We start from the raw sequence: 16,248 nt of genomic DNA, 5'->3' as shown, positions 1-16,248 counted from the left end.
AAGAGCAGTGAGACTGTGGGACCCGTCTGTACTGTAAGAGCAGTGAGACTGTGGGACCCGTCTGTACTGTAAGAGCAGTGAGACTGTGGGACCCGTCTGTACTGTAAGAGCAGTGAGACTGTGGGACCCGTCTGTACTGTAAGAGCAGTGAGACTGTGGGACCCGTCTGTACTGTAAGAGCAGTGAGACTGTGGGACCCGTCTGTACTGTAAGAGCAGTGAGACTGTGGGACCCGTCTGTACTGTAAGAGCAGTGAGACTGTGGGACCCGTCTGTACTGTAAGAGCAGTGAGACTGTGGGACCCGTCTGTACTGTAAGAGCAGTGAGACTGTGGGACCCGTCTGTACTGTAAGAGCAGTGAGACTGTGGGACCCGTCTGTACTGTAAGAGCAGTGAGACTGTGGGACCCGTCTGTACTGTAAGAGCAGTGAGACTGTGGGACCCGTCTGTACTGTAAGAGCAGTGAGACTGTGGGACCCGTCTGTACTGTAAGAGCAGTGAGACTGTGGGACCCGTCTGTACTGTAAGAGCAGTGAGACTGTGGGACCCGTCTGTACTGTAAGAGCAGTGAGACTGTGGACCCGTCTGTACTGTAAGAGCAGTGAGACTGTGGACCCGTCTGTACTGTAAGAGCAGTGAGACTGTGGACCCGTCTGTACTGTAAGAGCAGTGAGACTGTGGACCCGTCTGTACTGTAAGAGCAGTGAGACTGTGGACCCGTCTGTACTGTAAGAGCAGTGAGACTGTGGACCCGTCTGTACTGTAAGAGCAGTGAGACTGTGGACCCGTCTGTACTGTAAGAGCAGTGAGACTGTGGACCCGTCTGTACTGTAAGAGCAGTGAGACTGTGGACCCGTCTGTACTGTAAGAGCAGTGAGACTGTGGACCCGTCTGTACTGTAAGAGCAGTGAGACTGTGGACCCGTCTGTACTGTAAGAGCAGTGAGACTGTGGACCCGTCTGTACTGTAAGAGCAGTGAGACTGTGGACCCGTCTGTACTGTAAGAGCAGTGAGACTGTGGACCCGTCTGTACTGTAAGAGCAGTGAGACTGTGGACCCGTCTGTACTGTAAGAGCAGTGAGACTGTGGACCCGTCTGTACTGTAAGAGCAGTGAGACTGTGGACCCGTCTGTACTGTAAGAGCAGTGAGACTGTGGACCCGTCTGTACTGTAAGAGCAGTGAGACTGTGGACCCGTCTGTACTGTAAGAGCAGTGAGACTGTGGACCCGTCTGTACTGTAAGAGCAGTGAGACTGTGGACCCGTCTGTACTGTAAGAGCAGTGAGACTGTGGACCCGTCTGTACTGTAAGAGCAGTGAGACTGTGGACCCGTCTGTACTGTAAGAGCAGTGAGACTGTGGACCCGTCTGTACTGTAAGAGCAGTGAGACTATGGACTCTGTACTGTAAGAGCAGTGAGACTATGGACTCTGTACTGTAAGAGCAGTGAGACTATGGACTCTGTACTGTAAGAGCAGTGAGACTATGGACTCTGTACTGTAAGAGCAGTGAGACTATGGACTCTGTACTGTAAGAGCAGTGAGACTATGGACTCTGTACTGTAAGAGCAGTGAGACTATGGACTCTGTACTGTAAGAGCAGTGAGACTATGGACTCTGTACTGTAAGAGCAGTGAGACTATGGACTCTGTACTGTAAGAGCAGTGAGACTATGGACTCTGTACTGTAAGAGCAGTGAGACTATGGACTCTGTACTGTAAGAGCAGTGAGACTATGGACTCTGTACTGTAAGAGCAGTGAGACTATGGACTCTGTACTGTAAGAGCAGTGAGACTATGGACTCTGTACTGTAAGAGCAGTGAGACTATGGACTCTGTACTGTAAGAGCAGTGAGACTATGGACTCTGTACTGTAAGAGCAGTGAGACTATGGACTCTGTACTGTAAGAGCAGTGAGACTATGGACTCTGTACTGTAAGAGCAGTGAGACTATGGACTCTGTACTGTAAGAGCAGTGAGACTATGGACTCTGTACTGTAAGAGCAGTGAGACTATGGACTCTGTACTGTAAGAGCAGTGAGACTATGGACTCTGTACTGTAAGAGCAGTGAGACTATGGACTCTGTACTGTAAGAGCAGTGAGACTATGGACTCTGTACTGTAAGAGCAGTGAGACTATGGACTCTGTACTGTAAGAGCAGTGAGACTATGGACTCTGTACTGTAAGAGCAGTGAGACTATGGACTCTGTACTGTAAGAGCAGTGAGACTATGGACTCTGTACTGTAAGAGCAGTGAGACTATGGACTCTGTACTGTAAGAGCAGTGAGACTATGGACTCTGTACTGTAAGAGCAGTGAGACTATGGACTCTGTACTGTAAGAGCAGTGAGACTATGGACTCTGTACTGTAAGAGCAGTGAGACTATGGACTCTGTACTGTAAGAGCAGTGAGACTATGGACTCTGTACTGTAAGAGCAGTGAGACTATGGACTCTGTACTGTAAGAGCAGTGAGACTATGGACTCTGTACTGTAAGAGCAGTGAGACTATGGACTCTGTACTGTAAGAGCAGTGAGACTATGGACTCTGTACTGTAAGAGCAGTGAGACTATGGACTCTGTACTGTAAGAGCAGTGAGACTATGGACTCTGTACTGTAAGAGCAGTGAGACTATGGACTCTGTACTGTAAGAGCAGTGAGACTATGGACTCTGTACTGTAAGAGCAGTGAGACTATGGACTCTGTACTGTAAGAGCAGTGAGACTATGGACTCTGTACTGTAAGAGCAGTGAGACTATGGACTCTGTACTGTAAGAGCAGTGAGACTATGGACTCTGTACTGTAAGAGCAGTGAGACTATGGACTCTGTACTGTAAGAGCAGTGAGACTATGGACTCTGTACTGTAAGAGCAGTGTAAGAGCAGTGAGACTATGGACTCTTTACTGTAAGAGCAGTGAGACTATGGACTCTGTACTGTAAGAGCAGTGAGACTATGGACTCTGTACTGTAAGAGCAGTGAGACTATGGACTCTGTACTGTAAGAGCAGTGAGACTATGGACTCTGTACTGTAAGAGCAGTGAGACTATGGACTCTGTACTGTAAGAGCAGTGAGACTATGGACTCTGTACTGTAAGAGCAGTGAGACTATGGACTCTATACTGTAAGAGCAGTGAGACTATGGGTACTGTGAGATTCTCTGCCAGAGCAGGTTGTGATGGCGAGACCTGGATGTCTGAAGTTGAATATTACAGGCTATAGTTAGTATATTACTGGAGATTGGGTGATGATCCAGGCAGTTACTCCAATTGTCAGGTTTGGATTCAGGAATTATTTTTTTCCCTAAGGAGGTGAATTGTCTTCTACATCATGAGGGACTTTTTCTTCCTCAGGACCCACAGTGGAGGAAGATGATGTGTATGGACAGATGTCTTTTCAGCCTTACTATGCTACTCGTTCTTATGTGCTCAATGAAAATTAAAGACTGTAGGTATCTAGAATATCATCAGTGCAGTGATGGTCGCATGGCGCTGCCACATACAGACTGGGATTTTTTTCTCTAGTCTTCTGTAGGATCATCTACAAAAAGGGAAAAGAAGGTGAAGAGTGTAGATGTCTGGAAGGTAGGCTGCATTACTACTCTGTGCCAGAAGGGGGGGCTCCAAGCTCACAAACACATTCCAGGACATGGTGCATGGTTTAGGGGAGCAATAATGACAGTTTCAAATGTAATGAATGTAATGAGGATTTCAGCTTCCAGTCAGTCAATGTTCTACCGCTGTCATAGCAATCAATGCGAACCGCACCACATGTATAATGCGTATTCCCTTCAGAAGTAGGCATGCCTTTTACTACAGAAGGACCAGAATATATGGAGAAGACCCCTGCTCTGTATCCGGCCCACCCAGCGGATGAAGACATGCAGTGTAATTACAGAACGAGCACTCAGCTAATCCACAAAGCTCATTAGCCACATAACCAGTGCTCACCTCTGAAGACACGTCACCTCCGAACATCATCGGCAGCCACACTGCTAACCTCTACCTTCTGGGACCACAGCTAAAGTGATGTCATCAGTCAGTGCTACATGACATCACACAGTACAAGTCTTCTCCAGCAGCATCAGCCACCAGCCCTACAATAAAAACAACCCCACGACCATGCCAGAATCCGTGCCCAAAATACAACATCTCTATCCAGTGTCGACACAATATTAGTTATGCAATAACTCAAGGCTCTGGATTTTGAGCCGAAACGTCGCCTCACTGTGCCACTGTGGCCCAATAAATAATCTTTTTTTGGTATTATTGGAGTTGCTGTCCTTTTCTGACTATTTACAAGGGTAAGCAGTGAAATTCCCTGGACATAGCACCCATTTTTTTGGTGTGAATTGGTATATATGATTAGGGTTAGACTAGAAAAAAAAAAAAAACACTGAAAAAAAAAAAAAAAAACTTTCTGTAGGACCGCCAAAATTGCACCCAAAAATGCTACTATGCTAGTGATACCTTAGAAAGATACCCAGCTTTGCGGTGCCAGCAGACAATGCACAGTCCAGGTACCTGGCTTTGCGGTGCCAGCAGACAATGCACAGTCCAGGTACCTGGCTTTGCGGTGCCAGCAGACAATGCACAGTCCAGGTACCTGGCTTTGCGGTGCCAGCAGACAATGCACAGTCCAGGTACCTGGCTTTGCGGTGCCAGCAGACAATGCACAGTCCAGGTACCTGGCTTTGCGGTGCCAGCAGACAATGCACAGTCCAGGTACCCGGCTTTGCGGTGCCAGCAGACAATGCACAGTCCAGATACCCGGCTTTGCGGTGCCAGCAGACAATGCACGGTCCAGATACCCAGCTTTGCGGTGCCAGCAGACAATGCACGGTCCAGATACCCAGCTTTGCGGTGCCAGCAGACAATGCACGGTCCAGATAACCAGCTTTGCGGTGCCAGCAGACAATGCACGGTCCAGATAACCAGCTTTGCGGTGCCAGCAGACAATGCACGGTCCAGATAACCAGCTTTGCGGTGCCAGCAGACAATGCACGGTCCAGATACCCGGCTTTGCGGTGCCAGCATAAAATGCATGGTCCAGATACCCGGCTTTGCGGTGCCAGCAGACAATGCACGGTCCAGATACCCGGCTTTGCGGTGCCAGCATAAAATGCATGGTCCAGATACCCGGCTTTGCAGTGCCAGCAGACAATGCACGGTCCAGATACCCAGCTTTGCGGTGCCAGCAGACAATGCACGGTCCAGATAACCAGCTTTGCGGTGCCAGCAGACAATGCACGGTCCAGATAACCAGCTTTGCGGTGCCAGCAGACAATGCACGGTCCAGATACCCGGCTTTGCGGTGCCAGCATAAAATGCATGGTCCAGATACCCGGCTTTGCGGTGCCAGCAGACAATGCACGGTCCAGATACCCGGCTTTGCGGTGCCAGCATAAAATGCATGGTCCAGATACCCGGCTTTGCGGTGCCAACAGACCATGCACGGTCCAGATACCCGGCTTTGCAGTGCCAGCAGACAATGCACGGTCCAGATACCCGGCTTTGCGGTGCCAGCAGACCATGCACGGTCCAGATACCCGGCTTTGCGGTGCCAGCAGACCATGCACGGTCCAGATACCCGGCTTTGCAGTGCCAGCAGACAATGCACGGTCCAGATACCCGGCTCTGCGGTGCCAGATAGCCAGCGTTGGTGTTGCAGTGCCTGTGAACACGGAATGGCTCTAAGGGTAAATGCACACGGTCAGGATTCATGTGCGGAGAATCCGCACTGAAATCCGCAGGTGTTTGCAGACAAATTGGCGCGGATTTTCCACATCCGGATATTACTAAGTGAATGAAGAAAATCCGGTCAGGAAAAAATAAAATAAATTGACATGCTGCAGATTTTAAAATCCGCACCGCAGGTCAAAATCCACACAGAAAAAAATCTGCATTGCGTGCATTGAGAACTTCAAATTATCACAGAATACAATGTACATGACTTACGGTGCAGATTTTCCGCATGCAAATCCGCACGCAATCCTGATCATGTGCATTTAGCCTTAGGCTACTTTCACACATCCTGGATCTGGCAGGGTTCCGCAGAAACGCTTCCGTTACTGATCATACAACCATCTGCATCCGTTATAAACAGGTCCAGTTGTATTATCTTTACCATAGCCAGGACGGATCCGTTATCTATTGTGTTAGATTAGGTCAGAGAAAACGGATCGGTCCCCATTGACTTGCATCGTGCATCATGAGCGATACGTATTGCTCCGCATCCCAGGATGAGGTAGGAGGACGGAACGTAATGCATTTTGGAGCTCTCTGTTCTGTTCAGTTATGTTTTGTCCCCCATTGACAAAGAATGGGGACAAAACAGAAGCGTTTTTTCCGGTATCGAGACCCTATGATGGGTATTAATACCAGAAAATATTAACGCTAGTGTGAAAGTAGCCCAATAAGTCATTGTAGTGCCAGTGTAGAGCCTGTGCAGTGAACACAGACTGACCATAGCGCGCCAGGGAGTGTGCAGGCTGCAATCTGTGATATCAGCTGGCAAGGCCACAGCAAGTGCTGACCTGTGCTCATGATTGTTTGCCAGCATTACTTCCCCCCCCCCGCCCCCCCCCAGATGTACACTGGCACATCAGAGCTAACGCTAGGACCCCAGGATGTGATTTTCAGTGTGACGTGGCACGGCCCCCCACCTCTTCTGTCACAGTCCATGGTACAGGGAGTCTGTGCGAGCTGCCTGCGGCCCCCAGACCGCTGCTGTCACCACCACTCACCTAACACACAGCGACACTTCCATGATACAGTGTGTAGTACTGCCCAAGGCAAGGAGCACTGAGGCGCCCACTTAACCCTTTCAAATACCACATCTAGCCAAGCACTGCATATGGCTCTCATTGCAAAGGGCATGTCTGTGGGAGACAGCACCTGAGCTCAGACATGTCACTTGCCATTAATTCCTGTGTGCCCACCCTAACTCCATATGCAAATATCATAATTAGCATCACAAGTAAATTCATGTGGCGCTTGTATCATAATGAGGATGGGACGGTTCCTTATCTGTGTATGCAGAGGTCTCCCTGGACCCCATGGACTGAGGAGATGGAACTGCACAAGGAGATAACATTGTGTCTCCACATCTTCGGTTTAGGGGTCACTCCGCCTATGAATCGCCTCTGGACCCTGAGGGCCATAAAACAAATCTCTTTGTATACACTTTAGCTTCCCCTATGCAAGCATCAATGCTGCAACACTAACCTGCCAGTCACTGTGCTGCACATGAAGGGTTAATGTCAAAGTCTGTCTGAATTCTAATTGTCTGTAACGTGCTGCCCATATCATACCGGACATCTTCTCAGGAGACATCAATCACTGCTGGTGTCAGCCAGGACCTTGTGATTGTCCTAGTCAGTAAAGACTACAAGTACAAGAGCTCCAGGGACCAGTGACGTAGGCACTGCCAGCCTCCACATCTCCTCCAGCCTGCTCCGGAGCAGCGCCCCCAGAGGCCCCTGCGCCAGAAGAGCGCGCCCCCCCCCCCCCCCGCCCCAAGAGCGCCCCAAGAGGCCCCTGCTCCAAAAGAGCGCCCCTGCTCCAAAAGAGCGCCCCAGCTCCAAAAGAGCACCCCAAGAGGCCCCTGCTCCAAAAGAGCGCCCCAAGAGGCCCCTGCTCCAAAAGAGCGCCCCAAGAGACTCACCACAAACAATCTTATAGTCATGCCCAGGAGGTAACCTGAGCAATTCTCTCTAAACCCTGGCCGTCATGCACCCTAGGGGCTGTTCCTTGGGGGTATTTTTTGAGTCCCCATGCTGTGCTCTTAATGGGTAGCACACTGTATTATCATACATTGGGGGAACTCTGGTGTCATTTATTTCAGGTCGGGGGTCCTAACTTGCTGAATAGGCAACAGCAAACCATAAACATCTTCATTTCCCAAACTGTGGACTGGATGCTGAAAGACTACAAAAGTGAAAAATCTCGATATACCGTATGCTGCAGCTCTGCCCAGGACTAAACAATGAATACTAGCCAGGAATCACCACTCCCAGCATCCACACAGTCTACTCCCCCTATTATCTCATTCACTGGCATAGGATGATGGGCGACACCCTCCAATGTACGTGGTATAATGAGGTGACCTCTTCTGCAGACCCATGGGGGTACGGCAAAAAGAGAAAAATAAAAATATAAGTCAATGAATGGAGTCGATTGGAGCGCCATTCCCAGGACTCCACAGACACAATGACATGAAATCAGATCTCCCCAGCAGTGTCCTTCCCAGGCCGATGACCCGTAACTAATCCCCAAGCCCACATGGACATAGTGCAGAGTCATCGGCAGTCAGGAAGGAGTTAATAATCCATTAAATAACTGGAGACTGGAAAGGCGAGATAAGCAGAGAAATGAGAGATAAATGGAGGAGAAGAAGGGAGGGAGCGACAGACAGAGAGCAAAATACAAATGAGAGGGAGAAAGAAAAGCCTGGGACATAAATCAGAGAGATAACGGTCAGGGGGATTTATCTCCAGTATGACACCGGCTGAGGGCGCACGCAGCAGACACGACAGAGTGCAAGCTCCGCAGCCACACTACCCATGGAGGTCTACAGCAGCCACATGGCAGGACGGAAGAAGGAGTCTTCATCCCTATTATATTCCCAAACATTACATGAAAGAGGCAAAAGGACACTTACAGTAGGGCTCATACGCAAGACCGCATTCGTTTTGCGGTCTGCAACTCATGGATCCACAGAACAAGGATCCTAGCCGAGTGCATGCCCCCATTTATTTACTTCTGTAGAAACGCCTTATCCGTGTCCGCAAAACGCACAAGATTAGGACATGTTCATTTTTTTTTTTTTCAGGGCCGCCGAAAGGACATACAGATGCGGAGAGAACAAGGTGTGCTGTCTGCAACTGCTGTGGCCTCTTGAAACACGAACAGAAACTACAGCCATGTGCATGAGAGGAGTGGGGGGCGGTATACAAAAAGCACTCAAATGTGGGACCACATGAAACCCAGGAACCCCCCACCACCACCACACTGCGCTACCTTATTCCTGCTGTCACCCACAAGACACTCTACACAGCCCCGCCCCCTGCTGATGACATCACTGATCTAATGACATGTGATCAGACATGAGACCCACATCTTATACTACAGGAACATCTATCACTGCTGACAACCTGCCTGTGTATTCTGTCTGAGAGGTAGTCACAGCCCCGCCCCCTGCTGATGACATCACTGATATGACATGTAATCCACACCTTATACTACAGGAACATCTATGCCTGTATATCCTGTCTGAGGGGTTCACAGCCCCGCCCCCTGCTGATGACATCACCGATATAATGACATGTGATCACACACCTTATACTACAGGAACATCTATTACTGCTGACAACCTGCCTGCATATCCTGTCCGAGAGGTAGTCACAGCCCCGCCCCCTGCTGATGACATCACCGATAAGACATGTGATCACACACCTTATACTACAGGAACATCTATTCATCTATTACTGCTGACAACCTGCCTGTATAACAATTTAGGTTTCCTGTCTTTTGAAAATGTATGTAAATTTAAAGGGAACCTGTCATCGCCTTTATGCGGCCCATACTAACGGCAGCATAAAGTAGTGACGGGCGAGTTGATTTCAGGGGTCTGTCATTCATAAGTTAAAAGTAAGTGGTTGCCGAGAACTAACATCACAATCATTGCCGCCCAGGCCTTGAAAGAGTCCAGTCTACCTAAGGCTACATTCACACGTCAGTACTTTTCTATATCCCGAATTTCAGTCCGTTTTTTGCGGATCCGTTGTTCCTGAAAATGTTTCCGTATGTCATCCGTTTTTTGCGGATCCACAAAAAACGGAAACATGTATAAATTTCACAAAGCAAATAAAGTTGTTTGGATTTCTTTGAAAAAAAATTGGAAAAAAAAAAAGTGAATAAGTGATTTCTGTGGGCAGGATTTAATTTCCAGGAACGGATTCCGCATAAAATGGATGACATACGTAATGACATACGAATGTCATCAGTTTTTTGCGGAACCATTGACTTTGTATTGTACCAGGATCCGATTTTTGCGGAAAAGAATAGGACAAGTTTTATATTTAATCGGACATACAGAACGGAAACGGACAGCACACATTGTGTTGTCCGATTTTTTCCAGAACCCATTGAAAATGAATAGGTCCAGAACTGGTCCTGATCTGTTCCGCAAAAAACGGAACAGATCAGGAAAGAAACAACGGACGTGTGAATGGACCCTAAGAGTCCTGTTTATTATGAATTCCTGCTCTCCCGCCCACATGCTGATGGCTGACAGGCTTCTACCTAGTTTTCTCCCTAGAAGAGAACTGCCAATCATCAGCAGATGGGCGAGAGAGCAGGAGATTAGGTAGGAATACACAGGACACTTCTCAGGTAGACTCTGGACTCTTTCAAGGCCTGGGCTGCAATGATTATGATGCTGGTTCTCGACACCCCAGTAATACATGCCGGATGTGAGGTCTGTGTCCCGTCCCCCCTTCCCCAGTAATACATGCCGGATGTGAGGTCTGTGTCCCGTCCCCCCTTCCCCAGTAATACATGCCGGATGTGAGGTCTGTGTCCCGTCCCCCCTTCCCCAGTAATACATGCCGGATGTGAGGTCTGTGTCCCGTCCCCCCTTCCCCAGTAATACATGCCGGATGTGAGGTCTGTGTCCCCCCCCCCCCCAGTAATACATGCCGGATGTGAGGTCTGTGTCCCGTCCCCCCTTCCCCAGTAATACATGCCGGATGTGAGGTCTGTGTCCCCCCCCAGTAATACATGCCGGATGTGAGGTCTGTGTCCCGTCCCCCCTTCCCCAGTAATACATGCCGGATGTGAGGTCTGTGTCCCCCCCCCCCCAGTAATACATGCCGGATGTGAGGTCTGTGTCCCGTCCCCCCTTCCCCAGTAATACATGCCGGATGTGAGGTCTGTGTCCCCCCCCCCCAGTAATACATGCCGGATGTGAGGTCTGTGTCCCGTCCCCCCTTCCCCAGTAATACATGCCGGATGTGAGGTCTGTGTCCCGTCCCCCCCCTCCCCAGTAATACATGCCGGATGTGAGGTCTGTGTGTCCCCCCAGTAATACATGCCGGATGTGAGGTCTGTGTGTCCCCCAGTAATACATGCCGGACGTGAGGTCTGTGTGTCTCCCAGTAATACATGCCGGACGTGAGGTCTGTGTGTTTCCCAGTAATACATGCCGGACGTGAGGTCTGTGTTTCCCAGTAATACATGCCGGATGTGAGGTCTGTGTCCCCCCCCCCCAGTAATACATGCCGGATGTGAGGTCTGTGTCCCGTCCCCCCTTCCCCAGTAATACATGCCGGATGTGAGATCTGTGTCCCCCCCCAGTAATACATGCCGGATGTGAGGTCTGTGTCCCGTCCCCCCTTCCCCAGTAATACATGCCGGATGTGAGGTCTGTGTCCCCCCCCCCCCCAGTAATACATGCCGGATGTGAGGTCTGTGTCCCCCCCCAGTAATACATGCCGGATGTGAGGTCTGTGTCCCGTCCCCCCTTCCCCAGTAATACATGCCGGATGTGAGGTCTGTGTCCCGTCCCCCCTTCCCCAGTAATACATGCCGGATGTGAGGTCTGTGTCCCCCCCCCCCAGTAATACATGCCGGATGTGAGGTCTGTGTCCCGTCCCCCCTTCCCCAGTAATACATGCCGGATGTGAGGTCTGTGTCCCCCCCCCCCCCCAGTAATACATGCCGGATGTGAGGTCTGTGTCCCCCCCCCCCCCAGTAATACATGCCGGATGTGAGGTCTGTGTCCCGTCCCCCCTTCCCCAGTAATACATGCCGGATGTGAGGTCTGTGTCCCGTCCCCCCCCTCCCCAGTAATACATGCCGGATGTGAGGTCTGTGTGTCCCCCCAGTAATACATGCCGGATGTGAGGTCTGTGTGTCCCCCAGTAATACATGCCGGACGTGAGGTCTGTGTGTCTCCCAGTAATACATGCCGGACGTGAGGTCTGTGTGTTTCCCAGTAATACATGCCGGACGTGAGGTCTGTGTTTCCCAGTAATACATGCCGGATGTGAGGTCTGTGTCCCCCCCCCCCCCAGTAATACATGCCGGATGTGAGGTCTGTGTCCCGTCCCCCCTTCCCCAGTAATACATGCCGGATGTGAGGTCTGTGTCCCCCCCCAGTAATACATGCCGGATGTGAGGTCTGTGTCCCGTCCCCCCTTCCCCAGTAATACATGCCGGATGTGAGGTCTGTGTCCCCCCCCCCCCCCCAGTAATACATGCCGGATGTGAGGTCTGTGTCCCGTCCCCCCTTCCCCAGTAATACATGCCGGATGTGAGGTCTGTGTCCCGTCCCCCCCCTCCCCAGTAATACATGCCGGATGTGAGGTCTGTGTGTCCCCCCAGTAATACATGCCGGATGTGAGGTCTGTGTCCCCCACCAGTAATACATGCCGGATGTGAGGTCTGTGTGTTTCCCAGTAATACATGCTGGATGTGAGGTCTGTGTGTCCCCCAGTAATACATGCCGGATGTGAGGTCTGTGTCCCGTCCCCCCCCTCCCCAGTAATACATGCCGGATGTGAGGTCTGTGTGTCCCCCCAGTAATACATGCCGGATGTGAGGTCTGTGTCCCCCACCAGTAATACATGCCGGATGTGAGGTCTGTGTGTCTCCCAGTAATACATGCCGGACGTGAGGTCTGTGTGTTTCCCAGTAATACATGCTGGATGTGAGGTCTGTGTGTCCCCCAGTAATACATGCTGGATGTGAGGTCTGTGTGTCCCCCAGTAATACATGCCGGACGTGAGGTCTGTGTGTCTCCCAGTAATACATGCCGGATGTGAGGTCTGTGTGTCCCCCAGTAATACATGCCGGACGTGAGGTCTGTGTGTCCCCCAGTAATACATGCCGGACGTGAGGTCTGTGTGTCCCCCAGTAATACATGCCGGACGTGAGGTCTGTGTGTCCCCCAGTAATACATGCCGGACGTGAGGTCTGTGTGTCCCCCAGTAATACATGCCGGATGTGAGGTCTGTGTGTCCCCCAGTAATACATGCCGGATGACACAACAGACATCAGGAGCAGAAATTTCCCCAGTAGTCTAATGATTGTGGCGGTCTCAGAGCCGGACCCCCACCGAGTATAACATCTTCCAGGTGTCTATAACTTATCAGACTGGAGGTGAACACAGGTGTGAGCACCATTCACATTATTATATTACATACACATTTACCCACTAATTCATTGTGAGGATGAAGAGAACGCAGCCATGAGCGGTCAGCAGTCTGAAGTGGGTCCCACAACCCTGACTGCTTCCATCTTTTCTGACTCCTGACAGTAAGGTCTTCACCTGTGATGGTCAATGGCTCCACAGAGGATGGCACCGCTCCCTACAGGAGAAGTCCTGACATTCACAGATCTGAAGGACTGCTCTCTACAGTCACAGCAGCCACCATCACCCAGAACCCGGATACTGGACCCCTGCAAGCTGTCCCCGTCCTGCTCTGTGATATAATGGAGGCTGCCTCCGCCGGTCTCTCCATCACACCCCTCACAGAGCCCGCTGTTTAGCATCATTATTGGTGTCAAATTAAATGACCTTGTGTGACAGCCGCGTCTAGCGCACGATACCAGGAGGGACGGGGAAGAAAAATGGCTCCGCACGGCGTCTTTAAAAAAAAAAAGCCAAGAGTAAATTACCCTGCCTGAAAGGGAGCAATAATTAGCCCTGAGTAGCTTATTAAAAGGAGGTCACAGGCCAAGCAGCCATCTGGGATGTGTGTTTTCTACTGATTGTTTTTACACGGATCCACACACTGTATTAGCTTTCATGTCAATGCACCTGCCGAACCCCCCCCAGGGAGCCATTAACTCCTTCCCTGCTGGAAGCCATTCATCATCCTGCATCGCTATGTGTTGCTCAAACTGCCGAGAAACCGGGTAGCAAAGCTTACAATCCATGGCGTAAGAAAAGCTGCAGTTGACAGATCTTCACTTCTTCGCTCAGACGGCGGGATATTGGAATCTACCTCCTGCCTACGAGGAGGGCCATGACTACACACGGCAACCTACCTGCTGGCGGCCAATCCTCCTGTACTGTGCCCAAGACACCACCAAAATTAGGCAGAGTTCACACGCTGCCGTTAAATTACAGTTCTTGTCATAATTTTCACAAACTCACAGGGGAAAAAAGAAAAAGAAAAACAAACAAACAAAAAAACCACCACCACCACCACCCGCCTGCACGGTGAGAAGGACTGCGGTACACCGCTCAGGAGACGTCCCAGCCGCATTGTGACCGACCTCTCAGGTCACCCACCCATTAATAAAACACCATCACACCCTCGGGGGGCACATCTACACATATTTGCCCCATTCGTCTGTTCTGGTACAAGGCTCCTATTGAGGACCCTTCACAAAGGGGTTAAATCATGAGATGGAGTGACAGGAAAGAGTTAAGTGTAAGACTCTGATCTCTTCTATTAAGAGCAGAAATAAAGCGCCGCGCTTTCTAATACTAATTATTATCCAAATGTCTAATTTATCAGATTAAATCGCATGGGGGGGGGCATTTAGCAATTTCCATTCAGTGGGATTAGCGGCTCTGGAGAGATCCGGGCCCTCTATCCCAGCTGTTTTTGGAACAGTTATTGTACTGCAGTCTGATTGTCGCCTTTTATGATAACGCAGGCGGTTTATTGCAAGCACCGCTATCACAGCGGGTGAGAAGGTTAAAAGACGGAAAGTCAGCCGCTCTTTACACGGGTTTGATGGTGAGAAGCCAGAACCACATTACCAGTAACTAAACACGCGACCTGCGCTCTAAACCAGGTCCCATCTGGACTATACTGGCCTCGATACACATGGCCGGGTCTGTGACTGGCCGCCACCATGTGCTGAGATGGATAGATTTGTCTGGTGACTATGAACCAGACTGGTGCCCGCCATCTTCCACAATGACTGGACCACGAGCACCGGTAAGGGCGACTGGTGACAGGTCTGATTTCCGTAATTAGTCTTCGTGTCAGATGTAATAAAGGCTCTGAATCCAACGCGCTGAGCGTGACATATTCCTATGACAATGGGGCGACACTGACAGACAGGGGTCTTTATAGAGGGAGACACCATAGGCATAAACAGAAGTGTCCACTGACAAACAAGGACAGCCGTGCGCGGTGGACGTCACTGCCTGGACCCCAGTCCTGCCCTGGCAGCCATAATCCCCAGTCCACAAATGCTCATCATGCCTTATTTTCCACAATTCTCTCAAGCTCACGGGAACGAGCCGCAGTTTTATAGTCAACGTGGATTCCATTTCCCCTGTAGCTTTCACATCTGGTTTTGACATCTGGCAGAGGACCTCAAAACTGGGGCCGAACGCTTCCGTTATGTCCTCATTCATTGTCAATGGGGACAAAACATAACGAACCAGATCAGGACGCATTCCGTTCCTGATTGTTCAGTTTTCTGACCAGACACAAAACCGCTGAAAGACGCAATTGTGTCCAGTCTGCGAAACGGAATAAACCAGATCTGGCACTAAAAACAACTGAAGGCCTGGTCCACACTTGGGTTGTTAATTCAGGCCAAAAAACAAACACCGGATCCATCACTATTGGCTTACATTGTTTTTAGTGACTTATCCGTTTTGTTTTTTCAGTTTTTATGACCAGACACAAAACCATAGCTTGCCTCCGTTTTGTGTTCGGACAGACATCCTGAACAGATCTCAGTCCATTCGGAACGCATGAGGACTAAAACGGAAACTCTGAAGTCATTGAGATCCTCTGACGGATCTCAATACTGGGAAACAGCAGATCAATGATGTCGGATCTGGTTTGCCCAGTTTCTATTTAATACAACCGCAACGGAACAAGCAAATCTGGATTTATTAGGCTCCTTTCACACCTGCGTTCAGGTGTCCGCTCGTGAGCTCCATTTGAAGGGGCTCACAAGCGGCCCTGAACGCAGCCGTCTGGCCCTAATGCATTCTCAGTGGAGGCGGATCCACTGAGAATGCATCCGTCTGCCAGCGCTCAGCCTCCGCTCCGCTCAGTGAGCGGACACCTGAACGCTGCAAGCAGCGTTCGCACTGCCAGGCGGACACCCGGAGGCGAGCGGATCCGTTCCGACTTACAATGGAAGTCAATGGGGACGGATCCGCTTGAAGATGACACCATATGGCTCAATCTTCAAGCGGATCCGTCCCCCATTGACTTTCAATGTAAAGTCTGAACGGATCCGCTCAGGCTACTTTCACACTTAGAAA

At 50.3% G+C, this 16,248-nt stretch overlaps 1 protein-coding gene across 2 annotated transcripts in view; it reads right to left on the bottom strand.

Moving 5' to 3' along the window:
- Positions 1–16,248, bottom strand: part of NRXN3 (neurexin 3) — a 290,952-nt gene that overhangs the window by 260,129 nt on the left and 14,575 nt on the right. The window contains exon 4 of one of the 2 annotated variants that reach the window (XM_044271725.1): positions 7,358–7,369. The exons of the other annotated variant lie outside the window; for it this stretch is intronic. Coding sequence (XP_044127660.1) covers positions 7,358–7,369 — 12 coding nt within the window. The remainder of the gene's footprint in view (positions 1–7,357; positions 7,370–16,248) is intronic. 2 annotated transcript variants of the gene reach the window in all.

Source organism: Bufo gargarizans, chromosome 11 (genome assembly GCF_014858855.1).
Source record: "Bufo gargarizans isolate SCDJY-AF-19 chromosome 11, ASM1485885v1, whole genome shotgun sequence".
Lineage (NCBI taxonomy): Eukaryota > Metazoa > Chordata > Amphibia > Anura > Bufonidae > Bufo > Bufo gargarizans.
This window is presented reverse-complemented; position numbering and strand designations above follow the sequence as displayed.